Consider the following 24,497-nt stretch of genomic DNA (forward strand, 5'->3'; position numbering starts at 1 on the left):
AAGAGGAAGAGAAGGAAGAAGAAGAGGAGGAGGAGGAAGGCTCCGAGCTGGGCGTTGCTCTGGCAACGTCGGGGCCTTCGCCCCGCCATGGCCCATGAGGGGCGGGGGGGGGGGGGGGGGGGACTCCCCTCAGGCGCAGCCCCGCCAAAATGTGTGGGGCGGGAGGTTCCTGCCGAATTTTTACCGAAAGCCTGAATTAAAATTAACCTGCGAAGGCTGTAATAAGGAAGGAAATTAAGGGATGTGTGTATCTATATAAATATACGTGTGCTGCAGTGGCTTGTCGGCGGCGATTAGGGAAGTCCTGCTGTCTGGAAATTGGCTTTGCCTCCCAGGAAACCTGAGGGGAGCGCTGCCCTAGTTAATGCTGCGGGAGCTCTCGGGAGAGGCTCGAAATGAAATGGATACAGGGGGTTATTTTTCGTTTCGAAATATGCTCTTGAATAAATTAGTTTTGCGTCCAGAAATGGCATCTGTTTTCCTTGGCTCGGGTGTTTTTCTTAGGAGTGTTTAGGTATGCAGCTCACACGGGAACCGGGGCTAATATCTGAGCAGCTTTGGATATCGGTGCTGTGTCGTCTTAGAACAGAAATGCTGCTTTAATTCAAAAGTTTAAATGCAGAAATGCTGTGGGGTCAGTAACCCCGGGAGAGGGAAAGGACGGGCACTTAAAACATAGAACTCACGAGGTGAGAAACTAAGTGTTTTATAAGAGTTAAGTGGCCTGATGTTCAGTGACACCATCTGAAAACGAACCTTCTCTTTTATTTTCAAGGAAGTAGCTGAAAACACTGGATGCACCTCTGTTTCTCCTGGAGGTAGGTTTCAAGGAGGCATCTGCAGCAATTTGGTCTACTTTTGTGATGTTTTTGGAAGCTGTGCCTAGAATTTCTCATCTGGATGTTTCAGGCCTTGTATCCTCTGCGTTCCACTCGGGCTGTGGCTGATGGGCTGGAAGAAACCCCGGGCTGGTTATTACAGATACACTTAATATTAAACAAACAATTAAACAAATGTGGGCCCCCTGAACTCAGAAGACCTTCTAATTTGTGTAAGTCTTCTGCCTAATTATCACAATGCTCAGTAGCAGCAGCAATGCAGATTTCAGATGCTTGGCTGGAAGCACTCGAAGAATTACATGGCCATGTCCCCATCCTTCCAAGGATAACACAGACCTGTTGTGTTTGGCTTCTGCTGTGCCATATTGTTCGTTCTCCCACTCTTTGCTCAGTCAGTCACTCACAGCGTGTTTGGATTGTGAAGGACAACGTGAAAAAATCTCAATTTGATTCTCAAATCAGGAAAAGCAATTATAAATCTTTTTTATTTTTAAATAGTATTTTACGGTTGGAAATTATGCATGCCTTCTGTACACCGCTTGGAAGGGTATAAATATAAAAGATTTCTTCAGCTGTTTCTTTTTTGTAATTATAAAATGCATTAAAGTACAAATGTAGCTCTAAATCAGCGTTGTCCTCAAACTGCTTTTCATTGTTACGTGGACTGGAAATATGAAATTAATTCGTGGCAGCTTATTAATCAATAATGTTTGCTCATGCAGGTCACTTGCTGATTTATCTCCAGTTCACAGCTCATTAGAAGGTATGTAGCTCTTCAGAGATGTTGTTATTTAACAGGTGTGGTTTCCTGGTGCTATTAATGACCTCTGGATTTAGTAACTCCTGACACAAGAAAGATTTCAGAGATTATTCACATCAAATTGGAAGTCTTTTCCAGTGGGTATCGCACACGTTAGCTCGTGGGATACCTGGTAATAAATTTACCAATCTGTATTTGGATTCCACTCCCACCAATGAATTTCCCAGAGCTGGCTGGATCAGTGGCCAGGCACGTTTTCAGGTGTGGATACACTCAGCCATAAATATCCCAGATTTTCTCACCCTCCCAGATATAGGTGGTACCTCCTTAACCGGTGCAATCAGCAGGTTTGCTCAGTGTGGACCTGCTTTCCCTGGGGTTGTTCAGTGCATGAGGACATTGGAACAAACACTCATCCTTGTGGAATTCTGCCCTGGCAGCTCAGTACTTCCCTCTGCAGTAATTCCTCTGTACTAAAAGTTGCTGAGAGCTTGTTCCATATTAGAAGAAAATATTTTGTATCCTAATACCCATTCCTGGAGGAGCTCTTGCAGGAATCTTCCTGCAGGGCAGGTTGAGGGATTACAATCTGCATCTTTTGTATCACCTTTTTTTTTTCAGCAGGAGGTGTGGAAGGAACTGGTGCTTTAAAATGAGATGTACAGGATACATCTGTGGTGAGATTTAAAGGAGCTGATCTCAGATACACGGAGAGCAATTTTAGTTAATGATATGACAAAAAAATTGGGTTTTTTTGTAAGAGTCTGTAGAATAGCAGAATGTCCTGAATATTCAAAGGCTTTATTGGTTGTCTTCATTTTACCCAAAATGTTGCTTGAGTATGGAAGACTTTTGCAAAACTACGAGAGTTTAAATTGTTTGATGGATTTGAAAGTCTTGCCAAGAGGCTCAAATAACCTTTAAAATTTGAATATTTCCTGAGCTTTGAATGCTCAGTCTTTTTTCAAACTAACTCCTGCAACTACCCAACCCTTCCCTCAGTTTGTATTTCGAGCACGAGAAAACAGCTCCTGTGCTCCCAAATCTGAGGGACTGCAGGAGAGAGACCTTATAAATCTTATTATTTATTCTGAAAACTCCCCCCGGGGGTGATGGCAGAGGAGCTGAATTTCACCGCTGAACTCTGATCCTGGGAGCTTTGTCAAGGAGACTCGCGAGGAATTCGAACCAGATATTTTTACATTGCAATGACATCACCCTGTTCCCTGAGGTTTCCAGAAATCTTACAAGCTCTCAGTGTGCTCGTTCCTGTTAAGTCATTCTAAACTGAGAGTCATTCCACCGCAGTGGTGTCATAGAATCGTTACAAAACTGGTGAATTAGATCCCGGAGTCTTGTTTATTTTTACACAGATAAAGCCTTGAATGAGAACGAGCCCGCGGAGCCACAAAGGGCAGCTGCAGTTTTTGCTCCCTGCACAGGAGGGTGCTCAGCTCCTGTCTTTATCTGCAGCAAAGAGCCGTTCCCGTGGTCATTAGATCGAAGTGGAGGAGCCGTTTTCTGATCTGGTCTTTTCTTGCAGTGGCGTTGAAGGAGCTGTTAAATGCAGCGACTCGAAAAATATTCAGCCGTTACAGAATTTTCGGAGGTGTGTGTTAATTGCTCCTAAACACCATCGCGGAGGTATTTAGGTCAGAAGATGGAACGATCATGACGTTGGGATCCTCTAATGGGTGCCCTTAAAGGTGCCAGAATTTTCAATAGAATCTTTGAAGTTTCTCAAAATTAGGCTTTTCCCAATCTGCCGTTTTAACCAGAATGTGTGAATCCTTCAATTGAACAAGGAATTCTCCTGTGTATAAACACGAGTGGATTTACCAGGAAGGAGTAGATAAGCTTGTTAATATATATTCCATCTGTAGTACCTGCTAAGAGTTATAGCCTTAATTATTCTTTATTTGCCTTGGTAAATCAGAGAGTTGTAGAATATCCTGAGTTGGAAGGGACCCACCAGGATCACCAAAGTCCAGCTCCTGGCCCTGCACAGAACAGCCCTGAGAATCCCACTGTGTGTGTGATATTTAGTAACATATTTTAGGTTAAACTCCAAATTAGCATTCTAACATAACCCATAAAATGGAATTTCACTGACTTACTGTTGACCTTTTCAGAGCTGAGTTAAACAGGAGTCTTGGGTGTTGTTACCTGGGCAGATCTTAGTGAGGTGAGTGAACATGTTCTGGCTGAAATCAATTTGTTAAACCTCTGTCTTGTACGAGGCCAAACTATTCCAGCCCTCTGGACACACATCCAGTTTAATTGCTAAGAAAAGACAATTTTGATTTTTAAAAAGCACTGCCATTGTAGACAGACTTCCAGGTGTTTCCTTCCAACCTTTCAGGATAGATACAAACCCAGAAATGTAGGAGGCAGAATTTTGTTTGTCGTGTTGAAGGGGATCCATCCCGTTCCCGTCAGCAAATAAATATTTGCTTAATTTCAGGCAATATTTACCTCAGTGGTCAATAAAACTTGTCTTGCACTTCACATAGTTAATATTTACTTGCTGGCTTTAGTTTGGTGACAATATTTAAAATTCTCTGGGGGGCTTTTTTACTTCTTTTCTAACAAAAAGAGATTTTGTATTAGCAAAGATGTGTTAGTGTATTAGGAAGTGTTATCCATGGGTGAGACCATGTTTGACATGTAATAAGATTATCCAGATTAGGCCTATAAGACTTTACAAGTATGGAAAGGATTTTTTTTGTTGTTTAAGGGTTAAATGACTAAATATATTACCAGCTTTAAAAATAATTGTTTGTGTCAGTTATGCCCACATATAGGTCATTAATAAAACTTAATGAGTTGGAGAGGAGATCCTGATATGTTCATAATTTATGGAATTCTGGTTGTTCCCTACAGAATTTGTAGGATGTGTATCACACAGAAATGGGTGTCAATAATTTTATCAGGGTTAAAATCAGGGATAGATTTTTCCTTTGACCTCAGCAGCACCAAGCCTGTTTTTCCAGACATTCCTGAGGCTCTCAGTGTTGTCTGCAACAGCAACACTGAAAAATCAGTACCTGAGTGATGCCAAAGTTGCTGATTTTTGATATCCTGGTACTGACATTATGGATATCCTGTGCCCCCTAATTACTCCAAAATCAGGTGCAGACTGCAACAGCTTGGTGAAGAGGGTATAAAAACGAGGCTGGAAAAATTAGGATGCAGATACTAATTCAGAAGGCAGAGGTTTCTGGAAGGGAATTAGAGTGCTCCTCCTCCTAATTTGAAAATTAATTTTCTTTTGGGAAGCAAGCACAAATTTAGCCATTTTTTTCCAGTGAAGTCAGAGTAAATGCAGCAGCCACACTGGGATGGTTTAGGAGGAAATCCATAGATGAATTTTAGGTCCTTTTAGTTTCCAAACATGGCACTTCATTTCCATGGAAGAATTCCCCTCTCCCCCTGCATTTCATACCTGGATCATAGTTGGCTCTGTGCTTATTTTTCAGGGGTTTGGGTGTATTAGAAGTTGGTACATGACAGTGTGAAGGGTTTGACTTCCAACCTGCTCGAGGCTTTGTCTGCAGGGTCTGGTAAGAGACACTTCCAGCTCCTTGGGGTCTGCTCAGAGGAGATAAAAGAGCTGCTTGTTCAGCAACACGTGTTATCTTTGCTGTCATGTCCACTGCTCTTGCAGGGGTGCACTTAAACCCAGGGGAGTAGCAGCTGTTTGCACCTATGTCACAAAAAACCCCTAAAGATTCTGTCCTTAAAGGGTGATTTTATGATTGATACTATTAGAGACAAGGGTAAGGCTGTTTAATTCCATTAATCTTGTGGTCTGAGCCTTCAGCTGAACTGAAGCTGCTGAACTAAATCACAGCACACCCATATCCCTCAAACTGTCAAATAAAACAGCTGTTTATGATAATGATTATCTTCATTTAAGAGTTCCAGCTCATGCACTACTTCTCTTCATTAATGGAAAGAATTAATGGAAGAATACTTACAAAAGTACTTCTTGCTTAAGCAAGAACTACTAATGAAGTGAAACACTTGGAATTCATCTTGGACTCGTTATACCTTCCTCATACTTTCAGGAGACATTATAACAATTAAGCATGTTAATTGTTAATTGCATGGTTCAAAGTCTGGTGTTGTCTTCCCTGTTTCCAGTAGGAAATGTCTGTCCCTCTGTGTCACCCAGGGCTCACACATCAAAAATACAAACCAAAGGTTTGCTGGAGGTTGTTCAAGCTCCATTTGACAGGCACATTTATACTGATGTGGCAGCTGTAATATGTGAAAATTATAGGTGAAAATTGTAGGACTTGATAGTCTGAAGTTAGGCAAGAAATCCAAAGATAAATACCAACTAAAAAGCTTTTTTTGAGTGAAGCAGAAAGTCCGAGTAACCGGGAGACCTGAGCACGTCTGGTGAAAACCAGGTTTTGTGATGTGTGGAAATAAGGATCTGGAGGTGTAACTTCAGGCATTTGGATTTGGAAAATTTGGTCTCCCACTGTAATTTCTGCTTTTGGTAGAAGTTCATCACACCACACTGCTTGGGGTGTGTGTGTGTGTTTGTGTTTAGAAATCTTTACAGTTGTAGTTTGGACAGGAGATTCCTGGAGAACATCAAATGGAGACGTGTGAGCAGGAGCTGTGGGCAAGGGCCACGTGCTTGGGTGCATCCTGAGCACTGTGATTCCTTCCAGCTCAGTTTAAATCTCTGGAATGCATCCCAGCAGCTGAGCAGAGTTTGTCCTGTATTTCTCTATGCAACAGAATGTTATTTTTTTTTCCTTTTAACACCTAAGAAAATTTGAAACACTCCAGCAAAACATCTGTGGGTCCTGCCCGGGGTCCCTCAGGTGCCCATCTACCAGAGGGAGACATGAGGGCAGATAAAAGGCATTGAGCAAGGAAATCCTGGCCAACAGAAGTGCTCTGTGTGTCATTGTTTAGATCATGACACAGTAATTGTTCTCTATCATGCAGAAGTGCCACAGTGCTAAGATATAATTGGAAAATGCATTTCTCTCTGATCCCTGATTTGAACCTTTCCATAGGTGGTGTAATTGTCTCCCCACGTGTTCACGTGGCTGTTCACAGGTGCATTAACTCCTGTCTGTCACCCAAATTGCTGTTTATTGCAATGTAAATATGGTAAATTAATAATTTTGCCCAATATTGGCTTACCATCCGTTTTCCAACTGCAAAAGTCAATGGGAAATAAATCTGGGAGAGGATTGGTGAAGCGAAAGATGCAGGGTTGTGGAATAAGTGAGTTGCTGGAGAATAACTTCTGCTTGTATGTGTCTTAATTAGTTATGTGAAAACATAATGGATTTTTTTCCACAGTTATAAAGTAAACTGTGGATTGATGTCTCCTGGAACAGTGGGAAGAAAGCTCAAGAATCTGGACTATTGGTTTCACCATCTCCTGTCACTACACTGAGTTTTGTTAACTCTGTTTTTTAAGTTCCAAAGAAATATTTCCTCACCTTTATTTTACCAAGACTCTTTTTAGCAACCAACTAAAATTTCTGGACCTTTATCAGTTTTTCAGTCCAGCTTGGAAATAATTTCTTCCCTTTATTCTAATGGTCCTTCCCCTGCAGGAAAATCCCAGCTTTGCCTCCTATGGAGTCGGCAGGGAAGGATAAATCAGGAAGAGCAAGGAACTCTTCCTGGTGCTGCTGTGTCTCCTGACAGGAGAGCAGAGCCACAGAGGAGGAAACAGCATCAACATTCTCCACAAAGCAGAGAAAATAGGTGCAGGCAAGTATTTTAAATTGAACTCTAATGAAATTATTGTTTATGGCCCAGCTTCTCCCTTCCATCCAGAATGTGTCATTTAGGTGATTGGGCCAGCAGGTGCAAACATAATTGAATCCAGGGAAATAAATAAGGAGGGAGGCTGGGGATTGTTTGCTAAAAAGAAGACATCTAGTTTACTAATTAGGAGGATTTATAGGATGCTGCACTTAAAATAGATGATTATTGATGGCTCATCTTAATCAGGAGAGTTACCCCGTGGTTCCAGTTTGCTGCAGCCTCGCTGTGCACGGGGATGGCACAGCCAGGGGTGGGACCTGGGGCTCATCCCTCACCTGCAGGGGCTCCAGAACCTCAGGGACTCAGGGCTGCCCCACCCCTGGGAGTGTCCAAGGATGGTTGGATGGGGCTTGGAGCAGCCTGGGCTAGTGGGAGGTGTCCCTGCCCAAACCATCCCATGAATCCGTGGGAGCAAGAACCAGAAAAACAGCCCCTCTGCACTGGACACTGTTGTTTTCACCTGGAAACTTTATGGAAAGCTACACAGAAACAATGTTATTATCTCAGGGAGGAGGGATTAAGAGATGCCTGTGTTACATCTGTCTCTGAATCAGTTACAAAGAGGAAAGAAGTTGGAATTCTTAACTAGAGAAAACTCAGATGGAGGTTCTTTTGAAAGTCTCATCTCTCCAAGTAGCAATCTAAAGGTATTTTAATGGAAATCAGAGGTAGAGATTAAACCAAAATATTTGTCAGTGGACTCTGCTGAAGTGCAAGGTAAATAATTCTAATTATTTATTCATTTTAAAGGAAGTAGTGATAATAACTCTGGAATTTAGGTCAGTATAATTTCTCCTTATTTTAATGCTCACAGCTCTCTCAGTGACTGGTGAGCTCATCACAGAAGCCATGGATGAATTCCACATTTCCCATGCCCTTATCTAAGTCATTTCTCCTTTCTGCACTTTGGAATGATTTGAATATGAAGTATATCAGGAGAACAGAGTTGTTTTCTCCTCTGCAGCAGATCTATTCCTCACAAAGAGTAACAAGCAGCCAGAGTGAATTACCATGGAGGAGATTGCAGCTGAGCTTGGAAATATTATTTTGAGAGACTTACATTTCCTTCTGAAAGGAAAGAGCATTAAGGGATATTTTGAAAATGTAGAAAGGGAATAATAGCAAAAAAAAAAATCTCCCTAAGATAAATTTGGCTCAGCAGCCTTTTTGCTATTTCGTGTCTAACATTCATTTTGGAGATATATCAGTCACATCAAGCTGAGGCCACTTTAGTTTTATGTGCCTGGTAAAAGGGAGTTGATTCACAAGGATCTGGTCCATTCCCTTCTGTCACCTCATATTTCTGTTTCTGTGTCTGCACATTACTTCTACCAACCAAATACATTTTTTTTTTTTTTTTACAATTTGGAGGAAAATAAATGGAAGTTTCCAAGTAAATATTTTTATATTCATTCTCATGCCTTTGGTTGTTCTACAGAGCTCCTGTATTGCATATTCCTCCAAGTAATTCCTGCTGATAAAATGCACTGCTGGAGTAAAATAGGGAATTAAAATTTAGATTGGAAATGGATTTGTTTGGTATTTCAGAGGGTTCTGATTTAAGGTTTTCTTATGCCCAGCAACAAATAAATGAATATACAAGGAGTGAGGCAGCCATGCACTTCAGGGCTGGGGCAGTAGGAGCTATGGAATAAGAGGATCCTTTAACACAGAACACTTTGCATTTGGCAGGGCTGGTCTGAACAGGGTTTATAATCCCCCAGGAGACTGGATTTTTCTGCATTTGGTAGGAACCAGCAGGTCCAGAGGTGTCTTGATGTATTTGCCATTCCCCAGTTTCCTCAAGAAGTGCAGCCACACCACTTTGCTCCTAAAAGATTGATGTGTCCCGTGGACAATCCAACAAAATTATGGTGGTTTGCTTATGATTCCATTGCAGAATTACCCGGGTTTTGTGGATTTTGTATTTGAGTCAGCCTTTAGTGTTTGTTCTACCTCTTTTTTGTGTGTTTGTGTTTAATGCAGCTGGAAGTTATTCTGGAAAATGGGGAAGCTGGAATCCTTAGAGGAGCTGCCAACGTGCATTTGCCTGAGTTCCTTCAGCAGTGGGGAAGAGAGGGAGAATTCCAGACACGTCATCCCGATTTCACAGGCCTGCAGAGATCTCCAGAGTGGACTGATCCATCTGGGGGAGGTAATTAATAGCCCTGTGCTTTGTTACACATATATGTGTGCTCTGTCCATGCAATCCTTGTAATCCATGGATCCTCTGGCTCTGCCTGGACAAACACGGCCAGTTTTGGAACTGGAGAGCTCCAAAGAGTTCTTATGATTGGAAAAACAGCAGTTGCAGTTGGAATCACCCAGTGCTCCTGGTTGTAGTGCAGGTGGAGAACTTCCTCTCTAACCTTCCCCCAAACCTGAACAATTATTGGATCTGGACATTCCTACTCCACTGACTGTTCAGAGACAATCCTTAGCTCGTGACTGAGGTGTTCCTCCCAAAGATCCACCTTTTGCTGTGTTCACTCATCCTGAAGTGACAACAGGTAGGAAGGAGGGAGAAATGAAAAGGGATTCTGATTTCAAAAACAGCTCTGAAGAAAGCAGGCCCTGTGTCTGGGTTTCCAAACCAAGCTGGGGATAATTTCTGTCCTGGGTGTTGTTCACACTTCCTGCTCTGACAGCTTTGGAGTTCAGTTCTGTGGGAGAGCATTTCCCTGCCCAAGGGTTCCCGTGGCATCTCCTCAGCTCAGGAACTGCCCCTTCCAACTGGCCCCTGCAACCCAAAGCCTCCTCAGGCAGCAAACCCACGTTCTCCTCGTTGTTGTTTCACACTGGGTACCCACAGGGGTCCTCCTGGGCTTAGCTCTAAAGGAATAATTGTGCTATTTAAATATTAAACAGCAAAGTTCTTCTTTCATTGTTAAACCAATATTGAAGTAGGACAAAACTGATTTACAGTGTAGGGTTTGCTCCAGAATCGCTGGTGTTGCAGCTGATGTCCTGTTCCAGCAATACTGGCACTGCCAGGAGGCACAGAAATGTAGATTTTAATCAAAAACCCTTATTTGAGATACACTTCAGTTAAATTATAAATTAATCTTGCCTTGTGGACTTCCAAGCTCTTAGAAAGGGCAAATGGCTGCAGCGCCCTCTGAAACAATTCATACCCCCATTTTTTGTCATTCCAGCACCATGGAATTGAAAGTTGAGTGTCTTCCCCTCACAGATTGTTATTTAATCACTATATATTAGCTTTCATTGCCCTTTTGATGTATTTAAGCCCATAAACTTCTCATTGACTAGATTGAATTTACCATGGTGTTGTTACTTTTTATGAATGGAATAAATCAACACGGGATCCGTTGGCTTTGCACCGGGTTGTTTATTTTAAGGGCTGCTTAAACTTTTACTGACTGAAAATGGAGGGTTTGACGCCTCCAAATGAATCCTCAGAATTTGGGAACGCTGAGATCCCACCTGGCTCAACCAGCAGGTGCTGAGCACGTGATCCAGAGGTACAAGGCTAATCAAATTTCCCAACATCCTTTGAAATGGGATGTATTTTGCAGCATTCCCAATATGTAACACTTGAATACTTGCAAATTACTTTGTTATTGTAAGAGAAAGCTTTTGTTTCATTACTAAGGAATATTCCAGAGTAAGAGTATTTTTTGTCACTGAAAATAGTCTTGAAAATATCAGTCTGATATTTCCATGTATATATTTATATAGGAGGAAATAGTAACTTACTTCATTTGAAGGCTGTAGTCCTCAAATAATCTGCACAAACCATCTGACTTCATCTATAAATCTGAAGCACAGAAATACCACTGGGTTCATTTTTTCATGGAATTTTAGAAATGTGGTTTCTTGGGCTTTTTTTTTGCTAGTTTAATAATAATTAAAACTATACATTAAACAGGTGATGTTCCACATAACCAAGTGCTAAACTGTGTCCAGTGGCTATAAAAACTTGGGAATTCTCCCATCAGTGCAGTCATGGGATAACAGCCTGGACTTGGTGCTTCTGGAGGTACCTGTTTGGACTCAGTGCTGCCCCTTTCTCACCCATTATTTATGCACCTTTATTATTGTATTAAGTAGCTAATTAAATCTGGTCAGGCTAACCTTTCTTGGTGATTAGAATTAGGCACTCAGCCCCTGAAGAGCCAAGCATTTGGGGAGGAACATCTTGTTCTTGTTTGAATAATTATCTGTGTTTACATTCACACAGCATTAATCACTTCAACCAGGCAGTTTTGGGGGAAGGAAAGGAGGGTGCCCAGGGCAGCTTTTCAAATGCTGGGTGCAGAAATTATAAAGGAGATACATTTCCCTTCATTCCTGCCAATGAGCAAAACATTTTGAGTTAATAATCCAGAACTCAAAGTGCACCAAGAGCTGTAATTTGTTTTCCAATAACTTTAAAAGCCAAGTGCTCCAGGCTGACCCTCTGAACTGAGCCCTGTTTCCTCGGTGAGAATTCTTCAGCAGCAGCATTCCAATATTTTCCTGCTGGAGTATTTGTCATTCTTTTCCAATTATTGCTGTTATTATTTTATAACTATTTGTCTTTGTTCTGTGATCTGTTCTTTTGTTGAACTCTAGTGAAAGCTTCTTGGTCTTTTTTCCCTGTCTTTCCCCTTGGTTTGAGATTTTCTGCCAACTCTTCTGCCCTAAAGCCTTTCTTTTTTTTCCCCTTTTTCTCCCTGCAGTTGCTGGATCTTACCTGATACAACCATTGCCCTTATTGCTCATGTATCCCTAAAAATGCTCCATATATTGTGGCTTTTGTTTGGAAAGACCAAAAGGAGAGCTGGCCAAGTGACCTTTTCTGTGCCCACCTTCCTTCAGAGGCTCAGGAGCTCCTAACTCTTTTTTGGGAAAGACCTGATAGCTCAGACAAAGATGTTTATACTGAAGATTATTTAATTTTGAACATGAAATATTATTGATTTATTTGTCTATCTCTTCATTTATTGCTTCTCAGGAACAGAGTCATGAGATCAGAGGAGATGTGGGAGCTCAGTGCTCTGTGATCCAGAGAGCAAGTGGGATGGTGGGAATTATTAGAGAAGAAATAGAGGAAAACCCCAAAAGACTTCTTGATACCACTCTAAACCCACCCCATATCTGTGTGAGTACTCTGTGCCTCAAAACCACGTGTTAAACCAGCAAAAGCTGGAGAGAAGGGCAGAAAATGCTGAGATGTGGCAGAAGTGGTGACCGTGCACCTTCCCCAAAAGGCCTCCAAGTCATCTGAAAATGTAACTTTGGTGCTGTTCCTTTGCTGATTCAAATGATCTTCTGTAAGTGATTTTATGATACATATCAATATTATGGTTATCAGCCTTCACAGTTAAAATAAGGCTCTTTTCTTTGGCAGGAGGAAGGCTATACATGCAAATTCACATTCCTGATGCATTTCCACTGACTCTGCCCTTCTGTTCTGGCAGAATTAGGAAAAACTGTATTTTTTTGTGTCTTCTTTTCTCTCTTTCTTTATGCATCACGTGTTCTTCGATTCTCACTTCATTTCTGGTTCCATTATCTTTTTCTTTTTTGTGGTTACATTTGTGGCTGCGTTTTTGCCTTTTATTTGTTCACTTTGCCTTGAACTTTCTCCCAAATCCTTCAGTTTTCCTCTTTCTACCCAGACCTGAGTAGACACATTGAATCATCACTTTTCTCTCTTTCCATTTCCACTTGTTTTCCTCTTCCACTCCAATATTTATCTTTTCCCCTTCCCCCCTTAATGTTACCATTTTCTCTCAGCGTTTGTTGATGTTTTTCTTTCCCCTGAACTTTCCTCTCCTTTCCTTGGTATTTTGGACCAGGAGAGACCAAACAGGGATTTAGGCCTTGAGTTTTTTTTCTTAATAGTACAAAACTGGGTAGAAATTCCTTAAAATTAAGTGTCCTGACTGACCTGTGGCATGAGGGGGGGACCAGGAGAAAATAAATTCCTGTTTAGCAAATTTAACTTCTCCTAAAAATTCAGGCTCCATCCTTCCAGCTGGAAACCAGAGAATATAATGGCTTGTTACAAGCTGTTAAAATTTGAGACCGAGGAGGGGGAATAGGCTGAAGTTATTCCATGGATTGTTCTGTTCTTTGTGGGAGGCTGTTAAAATAAAGCAAGAGTATAAAAGATGAATTATATACAACTTAATGTAAAGCTGTTGGAAGTCATTATGATATTTCTTCCTTGATTGTCTAACATTTGTGTACTTTTAAAAAGTTTCACATTTTTTGGTTCTTTCTGAACATTATGAAAATTGTACTGAGAGGAGTAAATTCATCTGCATAAAATTGACTGCAAAGAGCAATTAGTCCTTCATTAATATGCAAATTTGGTCCAGTGCAGATTCATCTATATATGAGGCTTAAATATGCAAGTCAGTCTTGCTGTGCAGAAGCCCAGATGCTTTTATTTACTTTGAAATTGAGGGATTTGGTTAATGATGTTGTTGACAGGAAAACTTGAATAAATTTGATGATCACCATCTTTCATATTAGACGAGGCCCATGGAAAAAAATTACCAAGTAAAATACCAATTTTATTTGGTAATTTCCTATTACCAATCTAGTAATAAAATGCAAGATAGGAAGTAATAGAGTGAGATTTCCTAACGTAGTTATCCTGAGACTTAAACTGCTCCCCAAAGATAGAGCCATTTTTCTTAAACTTTGTTTTTCCAGAGGGTAAAGACATCTCCATAAGCTGTGTGAATAACATGCTGCCTAGAGATTTAATATTGGAAAGTTGGCTCTGTGGCTTGTTTCACTTGGGGAGAGTCTATAAACCTGGGAATGGAAAAGCAGGAGCTTTGGAAAGGGCTCTTCATCATCTTCCCTGAATTATCTGGGGAGTTTTCTCCAGAGCTGGTGGGAGGCCTTTGCTCTGACCCTCTGGAAGTGTCTGAACACGTGGCCAGTTATCTTTGGATCACCTAAGCTGGTTAATAAACATTTTCCTAAATATCTTTAAATCTTTACAGCCCTCAGAAATGAACCTTTGTGGCTGTGATCACTCCCCATGGACTGGCTCAGAGAAGCCAGGGAAGGGTTTTTCCTTCCCATTAAATGGGATGTGCCCCAGCCCTTTCCTCCTCTCCTGGCTCCTGCCCAGGGTGCTGTGGCTCTTTTGGCACATCCAGGATTCTCCTGGTTTTGTCCAGCAGTGCCACAGCTCCATCACTCCCTCAGGTATGGACAGAATTCCCTTTGCATTTGTCAGCCTTGTTTCCTCTCCAAGGTACCACAAGTTACTCCTCCTCATGTTTCTTTATTCTTTTTTTTCCTCTGTAGTTCCCTCAGGCCTAAATTTACCTTTAGCTTATACAACCTGGCCTTTGACTTCAATCATGGCCACATTTTCCTGGGCTAAATTTGGTCTTCTGTCTTGCCTGTGTGGGGCATTGACACTTCCAAACCAACAGAGAAATGGAGTTTAAATGGACTGAACTCTCCAGCAATTTATAAAGCTCTAGTTGGAAGTACCCAAGGACAAGTTAATAGATTAGACCATTTGATTCCTCTGACTTCTTGGCACAGCTGGTTGGGATATAAATCCTCCCAACAGTGAACAGTTAGTTTCCAAATCCTTAATGTGCTGTAGGAGGCAAACAGTTTCCACAGCCATGGGAAGGGGAGGAAAATTCAATGGAACACGAAAATTGATGTGCTTGTTCATGTGGTCGTGGTGTGGTCCTGCAGGTGAATCCACAAGCAGGAAAACAGGGGTGGAATTGAGGATTTGGGGGCAGCAGAGGAGGGATCTGTTAGTCTTGGAAAGGAATCTGTCCTTTCTACCCTCAGAATGAGGCACTGAGAGCTGTCAGAAGGCAGTTTGTTTGCAGCACTTGGTGAGGTGACAAATTGATTAAAAGGTGAAACTTTAAAAACACAACATCTGCTCAGACTTAAATGGTCTTTGCCTGGGAGAACACAGAGTTGTTGGACAGTTTGTCGTGTTTTCCAGTACCATCCCCAGCAATCTTGGCTTTCTGATCCAGCTCCCAAAAGGCAGACAATAGTAATTTCAAAATCTATCAACAACAGGCATCTCAGCACAACCTGAGGTTGTCTCCTATCAGCTATGTAATCTTTATATTCTAGATTAATAAACACTTCAGCCTTGGAGTTTGTTAGTCCAAAATATATTTATTACTTCATGAATTCAAACCCCCTCCAGTTACCATCTAATTAAAGCACAGTTGTGTGCCTGCAATCTTTGGGGATGTATTAATAATGGAATTATCTCCTGAAACAGTAATTACACACTTTGTGCATTCTTTGCCACTCTTGTTGCAGTGTCTGTGTGATGAGTGGGGCACACAGGGCTCCATTGTTTTGAGCTCCTCCAAACTCTCTGTATGTCCAAGGATAAGCAGGATTGGGTTTTTCCCCTCTTAAGAAAAAAAAAGGGAGGAAAATTTATTCATTTTTGTACTTGGGAAGGGGAAGAAGCACCAATGCCACTGTAGGAAGAGTTGTGAAACATGGTTGTGCAAGTGATTTTAGCTCCTGTTTTCTCCTCACTCTTCGAGGAGGTTGCTCACAGAGCAAAACCTCCCTGCAGGATCTGCTTTGTAAATCTGCCAGAAGGTGAAGACAACCACTTCACCTGCGAGGGAATATTCATTTATGGGGCTTCAGTGGTGACATAGATCTGAAAAAAGGAAAATAGTCTTAAATCCTTCCTCAGGAGAGAGATTTCCTTCCAGTTTTATTCAGTGGTAAGTGTACTTATTATCCTTTAATTTCTGTGTGTATTGGCTGTATCTGGGCTCGTGCTTTATCAAGGTTGTCCTCCCAACTGCTCCAATGGATTGTTTATGGGCAAGATTATTTTTCCTCATTTTTTTTCCCCCCACTTCCTACGGAATGAGGTGTTCTGATCCTGCCTGGAGAGCCCTTCCCTGCCTGGAAAGAGGCACAGGAGGCCACAGGGTTTGCACATTCCTCCCCTGGATTTTTGAATCCCTTATCTCTAGTTCAAGTACATCTGTTGAGCAAGAGTGTGAGCGTGTGATCCCTGTTGACACAGGCTCTACCTGACAGAAGGGGGGGTTATTCCCTTTGTACCTCCAGGTGCTGTGTTCCAGAAGTTGGTGTTGTCAGGATCCATCTGTTGGTGGAATGTCCTGCTCTGGGTTGTCTTGCCTTTGGGATAACCTTTTTCCCTGCAGTGAAAGGTCAGGGTTAGGGTTGTGCTCATTGTCTCAGTAAAAGGGTGTCTGGTACCACTTGGGACACTGTAGAGTGGAACATTTCCCTTGTGTTAAACAGAAAATATCTGCAAAAGATAATGAGATTGATGACATATTGTTACCCATTATTATTATTAATATTATTATTACTATTAATATTATTATTATGACTTAGGGATAATTACTGGTTTGTCAAAACTTCTTGATTTCAAAACTTTTGGCAGTCTAATATTTCCTGTGGCTATGGATGACAGAGGTGTCTGTGTGTCCCCAGAATGGTTCCAGGTTGTGTCTTGCCTGTGCTGTCACACTATTTTGTTTGCCATTGGTGTCTGATTTGCAAACTTTCAAACTAGACACCTCTCTGATGTGTTTTTCCTGATGTGAATAAATTCACCGCAGAATACTCACAGAGGAAGAGATGTTTGTTGTCAAGCAATTATTTCAGATGAAACACAGAGAAGGGTGATATTACAGTCTGAGTTTTATTTAGCCACAGGCATGAATCTGAAGATGAATTCTGGGAATTTAGGGGAGGAAAAGGACAGCTTTTTATTTTCTTATTTTTTTTTTCTTTCTTGTCCTCTGTATTTTACAGGGATTGCTTTGAGTCTGTGAGTTCTCAGCTCATGAAGAACTTCCTGGCTGAGGGGATGAAGACATTAAAGCCTTTGCCCACTCAGGGCAATTGCTCTGGAGACAAACCCAGCTCAGAAAACAAATGTTCTGAGCTACCTGGGAGTTCTGGTTCACTAAACACATGAAGAGCCAGAGATCCTTCTGAACCTGCAAGTGAAATTTATTCTCAAGGTGATGCTCGAGCTCATTATCTGCTCCTCTTTCTAAATGTAAAGTAAGGAGTGAAAGGCCCAAGTATTCCATATATAACAGCTGACATGTTCCCTGCATTCCTGTGTTTGCCTAAGAAGTCATGGATAATCAATTTGATGTGCAAAATGCACTGCAGGGCTGAATTCTGAGCCACAGCACTTGCCGTGCCTGTGCTGTTCTGAGAGACAGAAACTTCCAGGAAAGGAACACCAGAGAAAATCTTCCCGATCATTCTCTCATCAGGTTTTTTTTTCCAAGGATGTGTCTGGAGGTGGATTCTCTAGACAGTGTTTGGGTTTCTCCTACCCCTTGAGTGGCTGGTTCTGTGAGTGTCAGTTATTTTCTCACTGTTTTTCTTCCTGTATTAGAAATCAAATTTACTTCATCAGGATATATATATATATTTATATATATATATATAATCACTATAATCCCAACTAGGAAAAGTTAACCTGAAACATTTACTTTTCAGATTTATTATTTAAATATATATTTAAAATAATTAAAACAATTCCCTACACGTATTACAAATAACTTCCCATCTTATTACTGTTGGGAAGCAGAACAGGCAGGAACCAACAGCAGACAGATGTGATTGTATCAGAGGTTCTCATTTAATAAATAATAGATTGGTTGTAATGAGACTTATGGTCTTCATAAACTCCTAGAATGTTTTTAACACAGCCAAAGTAAGTAAGTTTAAAGTCTGATTTATTAGTCTTAACCCTCTCAGATAATTTTTTGCCTTGTTTATTTTCGAGGACAAACCCCAACATTTATCTTACTCAGTTTTGTGAGAAATTCTCTCAAAATATCTACGGTTCTAGCAAGAAAAAAAAGGGAAATTTGCGTGGATAAAAAGAGATGAGTGACAATCCTGATGGTGTGGGAAAACTGAGGTTAGATTTAGTTCTGTATTAATCTATTCCTCTCTTGGAAATCCACATTTTCGCCAGAACATCCCCCAGCATCCTCTAGACTGTCAAAATTTCGTATACTTTGGTGTATCCTTTCTCTGGAAAGAAACAGCTGGATATTTTTGTGTCCCATCGTGCCCAGTCCACCTCTGTTGTTGTCATTTTAATTGCTGGGGCTGTTTTTTTTTTTTAAGTCCTCTACAGAAGGTCTTTGTAGTGACAAGCGAACGGTTCATGCTTCGTAAGCAAACATAAAGAATTCTGCTGCTAATTGGAGGGGGAGCCATGCAGTTATGATTCCATCAACATTTAAGTTACATTGTTAAAGGACACATTTTTTTTGTTGTTGTTGTTGTTGTGTTTGTGTTGCCCCATAAAATTTTACTCGGGGTGGATTTGGTGGGGAAGGTTTTATAACTAATTCTGGGGCTCGGGGGGCGGGAGGGAGGGGTAGAAGTTAAATTTTTCTAACCTGAATATACAGTATTAAAGTTCAGCATTTTATTGCTGTTTTGGTCTATTATAATTCTTAATTGCTGGCTTGTGAAACTATGAAAATGGAAAGACTGGACAGCCTCAAAAAAGCTCCCTTTACTCTGCCCTGAAGAACTGCAGCCACAGTGTTTCATGTGGAGGAAAAGTCTCCAGAAGCCACCACTTGCCCAAAGGAAGGAGGTTGTTATTCACTAATTTGGTCTTTTGGGGTTTTCTCCCCGAGACACTCTGCCTGTTGTATCTGTAGACCTCCCAATTTCTAAAAGGACCTTGTGTCAGACCTTCCCTTTTTACAGAAATTCCACTTCCATGGAAAACTTGGCTGTGGATTAATAGTTTTACAGTTACAAGCCCCAAAACTGTTTCCTATTAACACTGATTTATTTTCTACTTACATCTCTCTTCTCAGGTGGCAAAATGTCTGGAACCTCATCTTGAAGAGCCTTGGAAGGGCCAAAAAGGTTCTTCCTTTTCCAGGTCACTGCCAGGTTTTAGAAGATACAATTTTTCAGCATCTGAAGCAGGAAATCCCAGCTCTTTTCCAGGAGAAGCAGCCCAGGGCTGACAGGGCTTCCCCCCAGAACACTCCCAGGGTAATTGCTGAAGACATTCCAAGCCACTCTAACGAAGTGCACTGTCTGCCAGTCATTCTGTTCTCCTTGGAAGACCATCTGTTGCACTTCAAATATGTAAAGGTCTGCTATCATTTATTGCTCCAAACAAATCCACTCCTTTGTCTGATGGGCTGGAGCTCCTGAATGGGGACTAGAGGTGGTTTCGGTCATGGAGGGCAGGATATTCAGGATATTCCCTTTTGTTGCTCTGTAAGTGAAAGGTGCTCACTCAGCTCAAATTTCAGAGCACAAACAGTGATTAAACTGATTTCAGTGCTTTTGAATAATTTCAATTTATTTGGCAACAAATCATGAACAACAACAACAACAGTCTGAAATGTAGTTTCTGTTAACTCAGCCAGAAGCACATTGTAAGATTTTTGCTTCTGGTGAACAAACCTTTTCATTGTAGTGGTATCCAGACTTGATACACACTGACATTTGAATTATGTTATTTTAACTAAATTGCTTAATTAGCTTATTTGTGGCTGAAACTAGTGATTCAAAGAAACTTTCAGCAGTGAAAAATAGGGTCAGCAGCTCAAAATGCAAGAACCTTTCTTCTGGTAGGTAACCACGTGTCCTTTACAGGGATGTAACACTTGCCTGTACAGTCTTTATTTATGAGTTAACTGGGACCCTTTCCATGAATTAAATGAGCAAGATCAGGCATTAAATGATGATTTCTCTTTGTTTTTCCTGCTGCAGATTTTAGAGAGGCTGTGCAACCCCTCCTCTCAGATTGGAGAGCATAAGCATTGTATTTTCACAGCAGAGAAGTTCTGTTCAGAGATTTCCAGCCAGGGAAACACACAACTATTTCTTTGTGATTAGGGAGTGGTCCTGTCTTCTTCCCTTTTTTTCCTCTGTCCCTTCTCCTCCCTGCATAGCAGTTAATGTTCTGGTCAGAAGGAATAATATGTTAGATCTTGAATGTCAGTAGCCCCAGAGATTCTGACAAGACTATTCATGTGCATTCATACGTCTTAACCAAAGCTGACACTAAAGAGAGCAAGAATCCTCATATTCCTCTTTTTATTGCTGTGCATTAAACTCAAATCTTCTCTTGGAGACCTCTGCTGAAAAATGACATATTCCCCATTTGAAAAAGGCTTTCTGGCAGGGTCTAAACAAAGCAGCTGGACATCAACGTGGCCCAGGGCAGAAAGCTCCCACAGTTTGGTTCACACCCCAGTTATGGACACCTACCAAATGCTGGGAGATAAATCCTAATGGGAAACAAACAGTAATGGTTTTGTTGTCATTTTTTCATTTAAAAATTAAGTGGTCTTCTAATTCCTTGAAATCTTATAGGAATACTTGGATTCTGGTAACCTGAGGTGGATGTTTTCTGAGAAACACCCCCTGTGTGAATGCTCTGCTCTCCCATTTACCCCAGACATATTTTACACATGCTTCTAGTACAGTTTACAGCACATGTCTGGGTGATTTTGCAGTGATCTGATCGTGTGGTTAAAGCCAGGTAGGCAATTTTTACAGCAATGATAGTTTTAATCTTCTTTTTTGTAATTGTTTGATAGCAGTGACTAGCACAGCCTTGGTGGCTCTGGGCACCTCGCCATTCTTAGGTAGTTTAATTTGTTAAAAATTATCTTCCCTCCCACCCAAATCCCCTTGAAACCACTTGGAGAGGAGAAGTGTTGAACTGTTGCCAATAATAAGTCCTGCTGAGACCTCTGTATCCTCCTGATAGAGCTGTTGGTGCCAACCAGGGACTGACTGGCACGGGTTTGAACTCTCCACTGCTTGATAGATCTGCTTCACATGGACCAATTACAACAATTCCCACCTCTGGAGCTGAAGCTGAAGCCCTTGGTCTTCCCTTCATACCTCAGGTTGTTGGCAGTGTGTTCAGTCCTACAGTCTCAGTTTTCTCTGAATAATTAAGTGGAACATAAACACTTCGAAAAAGTAGGAGAGAGTCTGAATGGAAATCAAAGGCTGAATAATATCATTGTTTTTCATGTTGCTGTTGTTAAGCTGCATTTCTTTCCATTTATTCTTTATTTCTAAAAGGCAGCATCTTCTTTTAAGTTTTTTACAGAGATTCACCAGAAGGTGCTGCAGTCCATTGACTGTTATATTCAACAGTATCTTTTAATGTGAATGAAAGAGCAATAGGAATTCCTACTTTTTTTTTTTTTTAATGGGTTTAAAAATATAAATATTCCTTTCAAAATAAATACTTTTGACCAAAGTGGAAAATCATCCATCCTTTACTCCTTTTGGCTGGATGTTTCCATAAGAAATAGGGATATAACACCAGGATGAGAGACTGGCATTAACTGCCCAGTTCCTGACAATTCCATTGGTTTCAATCTGATGCAACAGGGACCATCTTGCCCTTGCCCCTGTTGTCTTTCCAGGAGAGTAGTTAATTTTTAAATTGGAGCAGCTGCAGGTTTTTTTTAACCAGTGAAGTTTCTATTACACAAGGATAAACCTAAGATTGAGCACAAACTGACTTGCCTGTAGCTTTCCTAATATGATTGCACTGCACAGTGTAGATACTAAAATTTATATTAAAAATTCTCCATGCAGTTTCCCTCTAGGGAGAGGAAGAGGGAAGGGAAAGGCTACATGTGACAGATGCTAATTATGCAGCTTAATGCACTTCTGGAAGTTGCAGAGATGAGAACTCTGTAAAAACCCATCCACAAAACAAAGCCTATTTTCAACAGCGTTTTTTCCACAATGCTTTGTTTTCATCTGCCTCCTCCCTGTTTTCCAGGAGGCTTTATTTCCCAGAGAGCACATCCAGTATTCAAAGGGCAAGTGATGTCCAGGGTCCAAAATTTGCCAAGCATGGATATGAGTGTTCTCCATCGTGTCTTCCTGCTCTGTGGGGCCGTACCTGGAATTGGGAAAGGTGGTGGCTCCCAGTCAGGACAGGTATGGCTTAAAAATTCTCTGGCTGATGTGTTAGTTTTCTTTCCTCTTTGTAGTAATATTTGGGTTTACTGGGAAAACTGTGGTCTGCACTTGACTGTACTGGGATCCTGTAGAAGGATTTATTGTGGTGAATATGTCAGGCCCAAGGAACCAGATCCCAAACTGAGACACACAGGATGGGTTCCTCCAAACTGGGAGGTGAATCAGTGCCAAAGCCAGTGTTAGACACTGATCTTCTCTCCCAGACATTGAGCTGTGCTGTTTGAGGCTAAAGAGATGGATTTCCAGCCAGGGAAAACTCGATGTCATCCTGAAATCAATGGGGAAACTCAAAAGCACCTCAAGGCCACACTGAGCCATCGTGCTGGATTTCATTCCCTCTACCAAATCCCAGGATTCTTTTCCCTCCTAGAGGTAAAACCACACCAGCTCTTGTGTATTAATGCCAAATGCTTCTTTCTTTTATTTCCTTCAAAGCCTGGGATTGCTCCTTTAGGACCGGTGACTTCCCAACCTCTCTCCACGCAGGACGATAATCGCGCTAACGACGGCAGCGGCGCCGGAACTTCCGAGGGCTTGGTGTGGCCTTGGCAGCCTTGGAGGAGCATGTTTGGAGCGAATCCTCCTCTTGCCATGGTCCTCATGTGCAGCCACCACGGAGAAAACCATCTGTTCCCCTTGGAAGGGGGTTTGGTTCCCCGTGCCCTCCCCCGATCCCGCTCCGTCCCCAGCTGCCGTGTTTCGACGAGCAGCGAGGGAACGAATCCCCTACGTTAAAAATACTCGGGGTCTATTTAGATGAAAGGAAGAATCTTGCTTGCCTACACTGACATGCAAAAATAGGCTCAGTGTGAGTAAATCTTCAAACTTTCTTTTGGTGAAAATACCCAGCCTGGCTTTTTTTTTTTTTTTTTTTTTTTTTTAACTTCTATGATAAGTTTATTTATAGAGTGTCCTTCTTTCCTCCTACTCCATCAAGACATTTGCAGGAGGTTGTCGCTCGTCTTGTTCAGGAGTCCTGAAATAATTTGCAGGGCCTTTGAAACATCATCATGTTGCACAGTTGTGATGCATCGTGCTGCTGTTGCACCAACGGATCATATTTTAGTGTGAATGTCACGTTAACTGAGACATTCAGGCCTTCCTTTTACTCCAGGTGCCTTACACTGGTTTGTATTTTCGTTTTAACTCCGCAGGCAAAAAATTCTGCGTATATATAGTAACTTAAAATTTTCCATTCTACATGCAAGGCATTGCATAGAAAATTAATGTGTAATATGAGAAGATTAACAGGATGCATATACTTTCCAAATATCTCTTAAAAATAGCTTTCACTGTCACTGTAGCATCTTAATTCTGAATAATCTCACAGTCCTTCTGCAAATCTGTGCATATAGTAACAGAGTAACCACCTACTTCATCCTCTTGAACTGCACAATATGTATCTGGGCATGAAAAAAACTGCATTTTGGAGTATGTTCTGCTTTGGCAGAGAGGATGGCTGTGGGACTAGTGAGAGCAGTAATGCCTGCGTTAAATATTAATGCCAGCATTCCCAATACCTGCCTATCTTTTTAAAAAGGCTCCAAGATTCTGAGTGTGGAATTTGCTCCACAGTGCAAAGCACCAGCACAAATCTTGGGAAGCCTCTGCCAAGAGGTGGAAGTTGTGGAAAGGGAGCCAAGGTGGGTGTTCCCTGTGCCCACAGGACACTCTATGCCTGGACTTTGGCCCAGCACTGCCTGGGGATGATACCCAGGAGTGGATCCTGGTGGGATCAGGGACCAGGAGCCTGGGGATAAATATGTGAAGGAGAGTTCCAAGAAGATGGACCAGGTTGGTGACAACCACTAGGACACGAGGGAATGGGCACAAACTGATGCCCAGGAAGTTCCATCTGAACATGAGGAAGAACTTCCCTGTGCAGTGACCGAGCACTGGAACACACTGCCCAGAGAGGGTGTGGAGTCTCCATCACCGGAGATATTCCAGCTGTAATCCTGTGCCATGTGCTCTGGGATGACCCTCCTCGAGCAGGGAGGTGGGACCAGATGATTGACAGGAAGCTGAACATGAGCCAGAGTGTGCCCAGGTGGCCAAAGAAGGCCAATGGCATCCTGGCCTGGATCAGGAAC

General features: G+C 41.7%; 1 protein-coding gene across 14 annotated transcripts; it reads left to right on the plus strand.

Annotated features, from left to right (window-relative positions):
- Window positions 1-97: 97 nt before the first annotated feature.
- On the plus strand, window positions 98-23,248 carry LOC135425597 (uncharacterized). Of its 14 annotated transcripts, none has more exons than XR_010435655.1 (12): window positions 106-514; window positions 776-818; window positions 910-1,051; window positions 1,562-1,602; window positions 5,079-5,162; window positions 7,194-7,353; window positions 9,397-9,565; window positions 12,368-12,514; window positions 15,933-16,118; window positions 17,191-17,402; window positions 19,245-22,362; window positions 22,840-23,248. XR_010435655.1 is itself a non-coding variant. In XM_064678033.1 (7 exons), the coding sequence occupies exons 1-7, from the start codon at window positions 796-798 to the stop codon at window positions 15,702-15,704; spliced, it is 759 nt and encodes a 252-aa protein (XP_064534103.1). In that variant the 5' UTR covers window positions 106-795; the 3' UTR covers window positions 15,705-15,923. The 14 variants fall into 14 exon arrangements, 2 of the variants coding, with proteins under 2 accessions (XP_064534103.1, XP_064534104.1); XR_010435657.1 differs by having other exon boundaries at window positions 106-243; XR_010435656.1 differs by having other exon boundaries at window positions 106-243; window positions 780-818.
- Window positions 23,249-24,497: the final 1,249 nt, after the last annotated feature.

This window comes from Pseudopipra pipra, chromosome 21 (assembly GCF_036250125.1).
Source record: "Pseudopipra pipra isolate bDixPip1 chromosome 21, bDixPip1.hap1, whole genome shotgun sequence".
NCBI classification, from domain to species: Eukaryota; Metazoa; Chordata; class Aves; order Passeriformes; family Pipridae; genus Pseudopipra; species Pseudopipra pipra.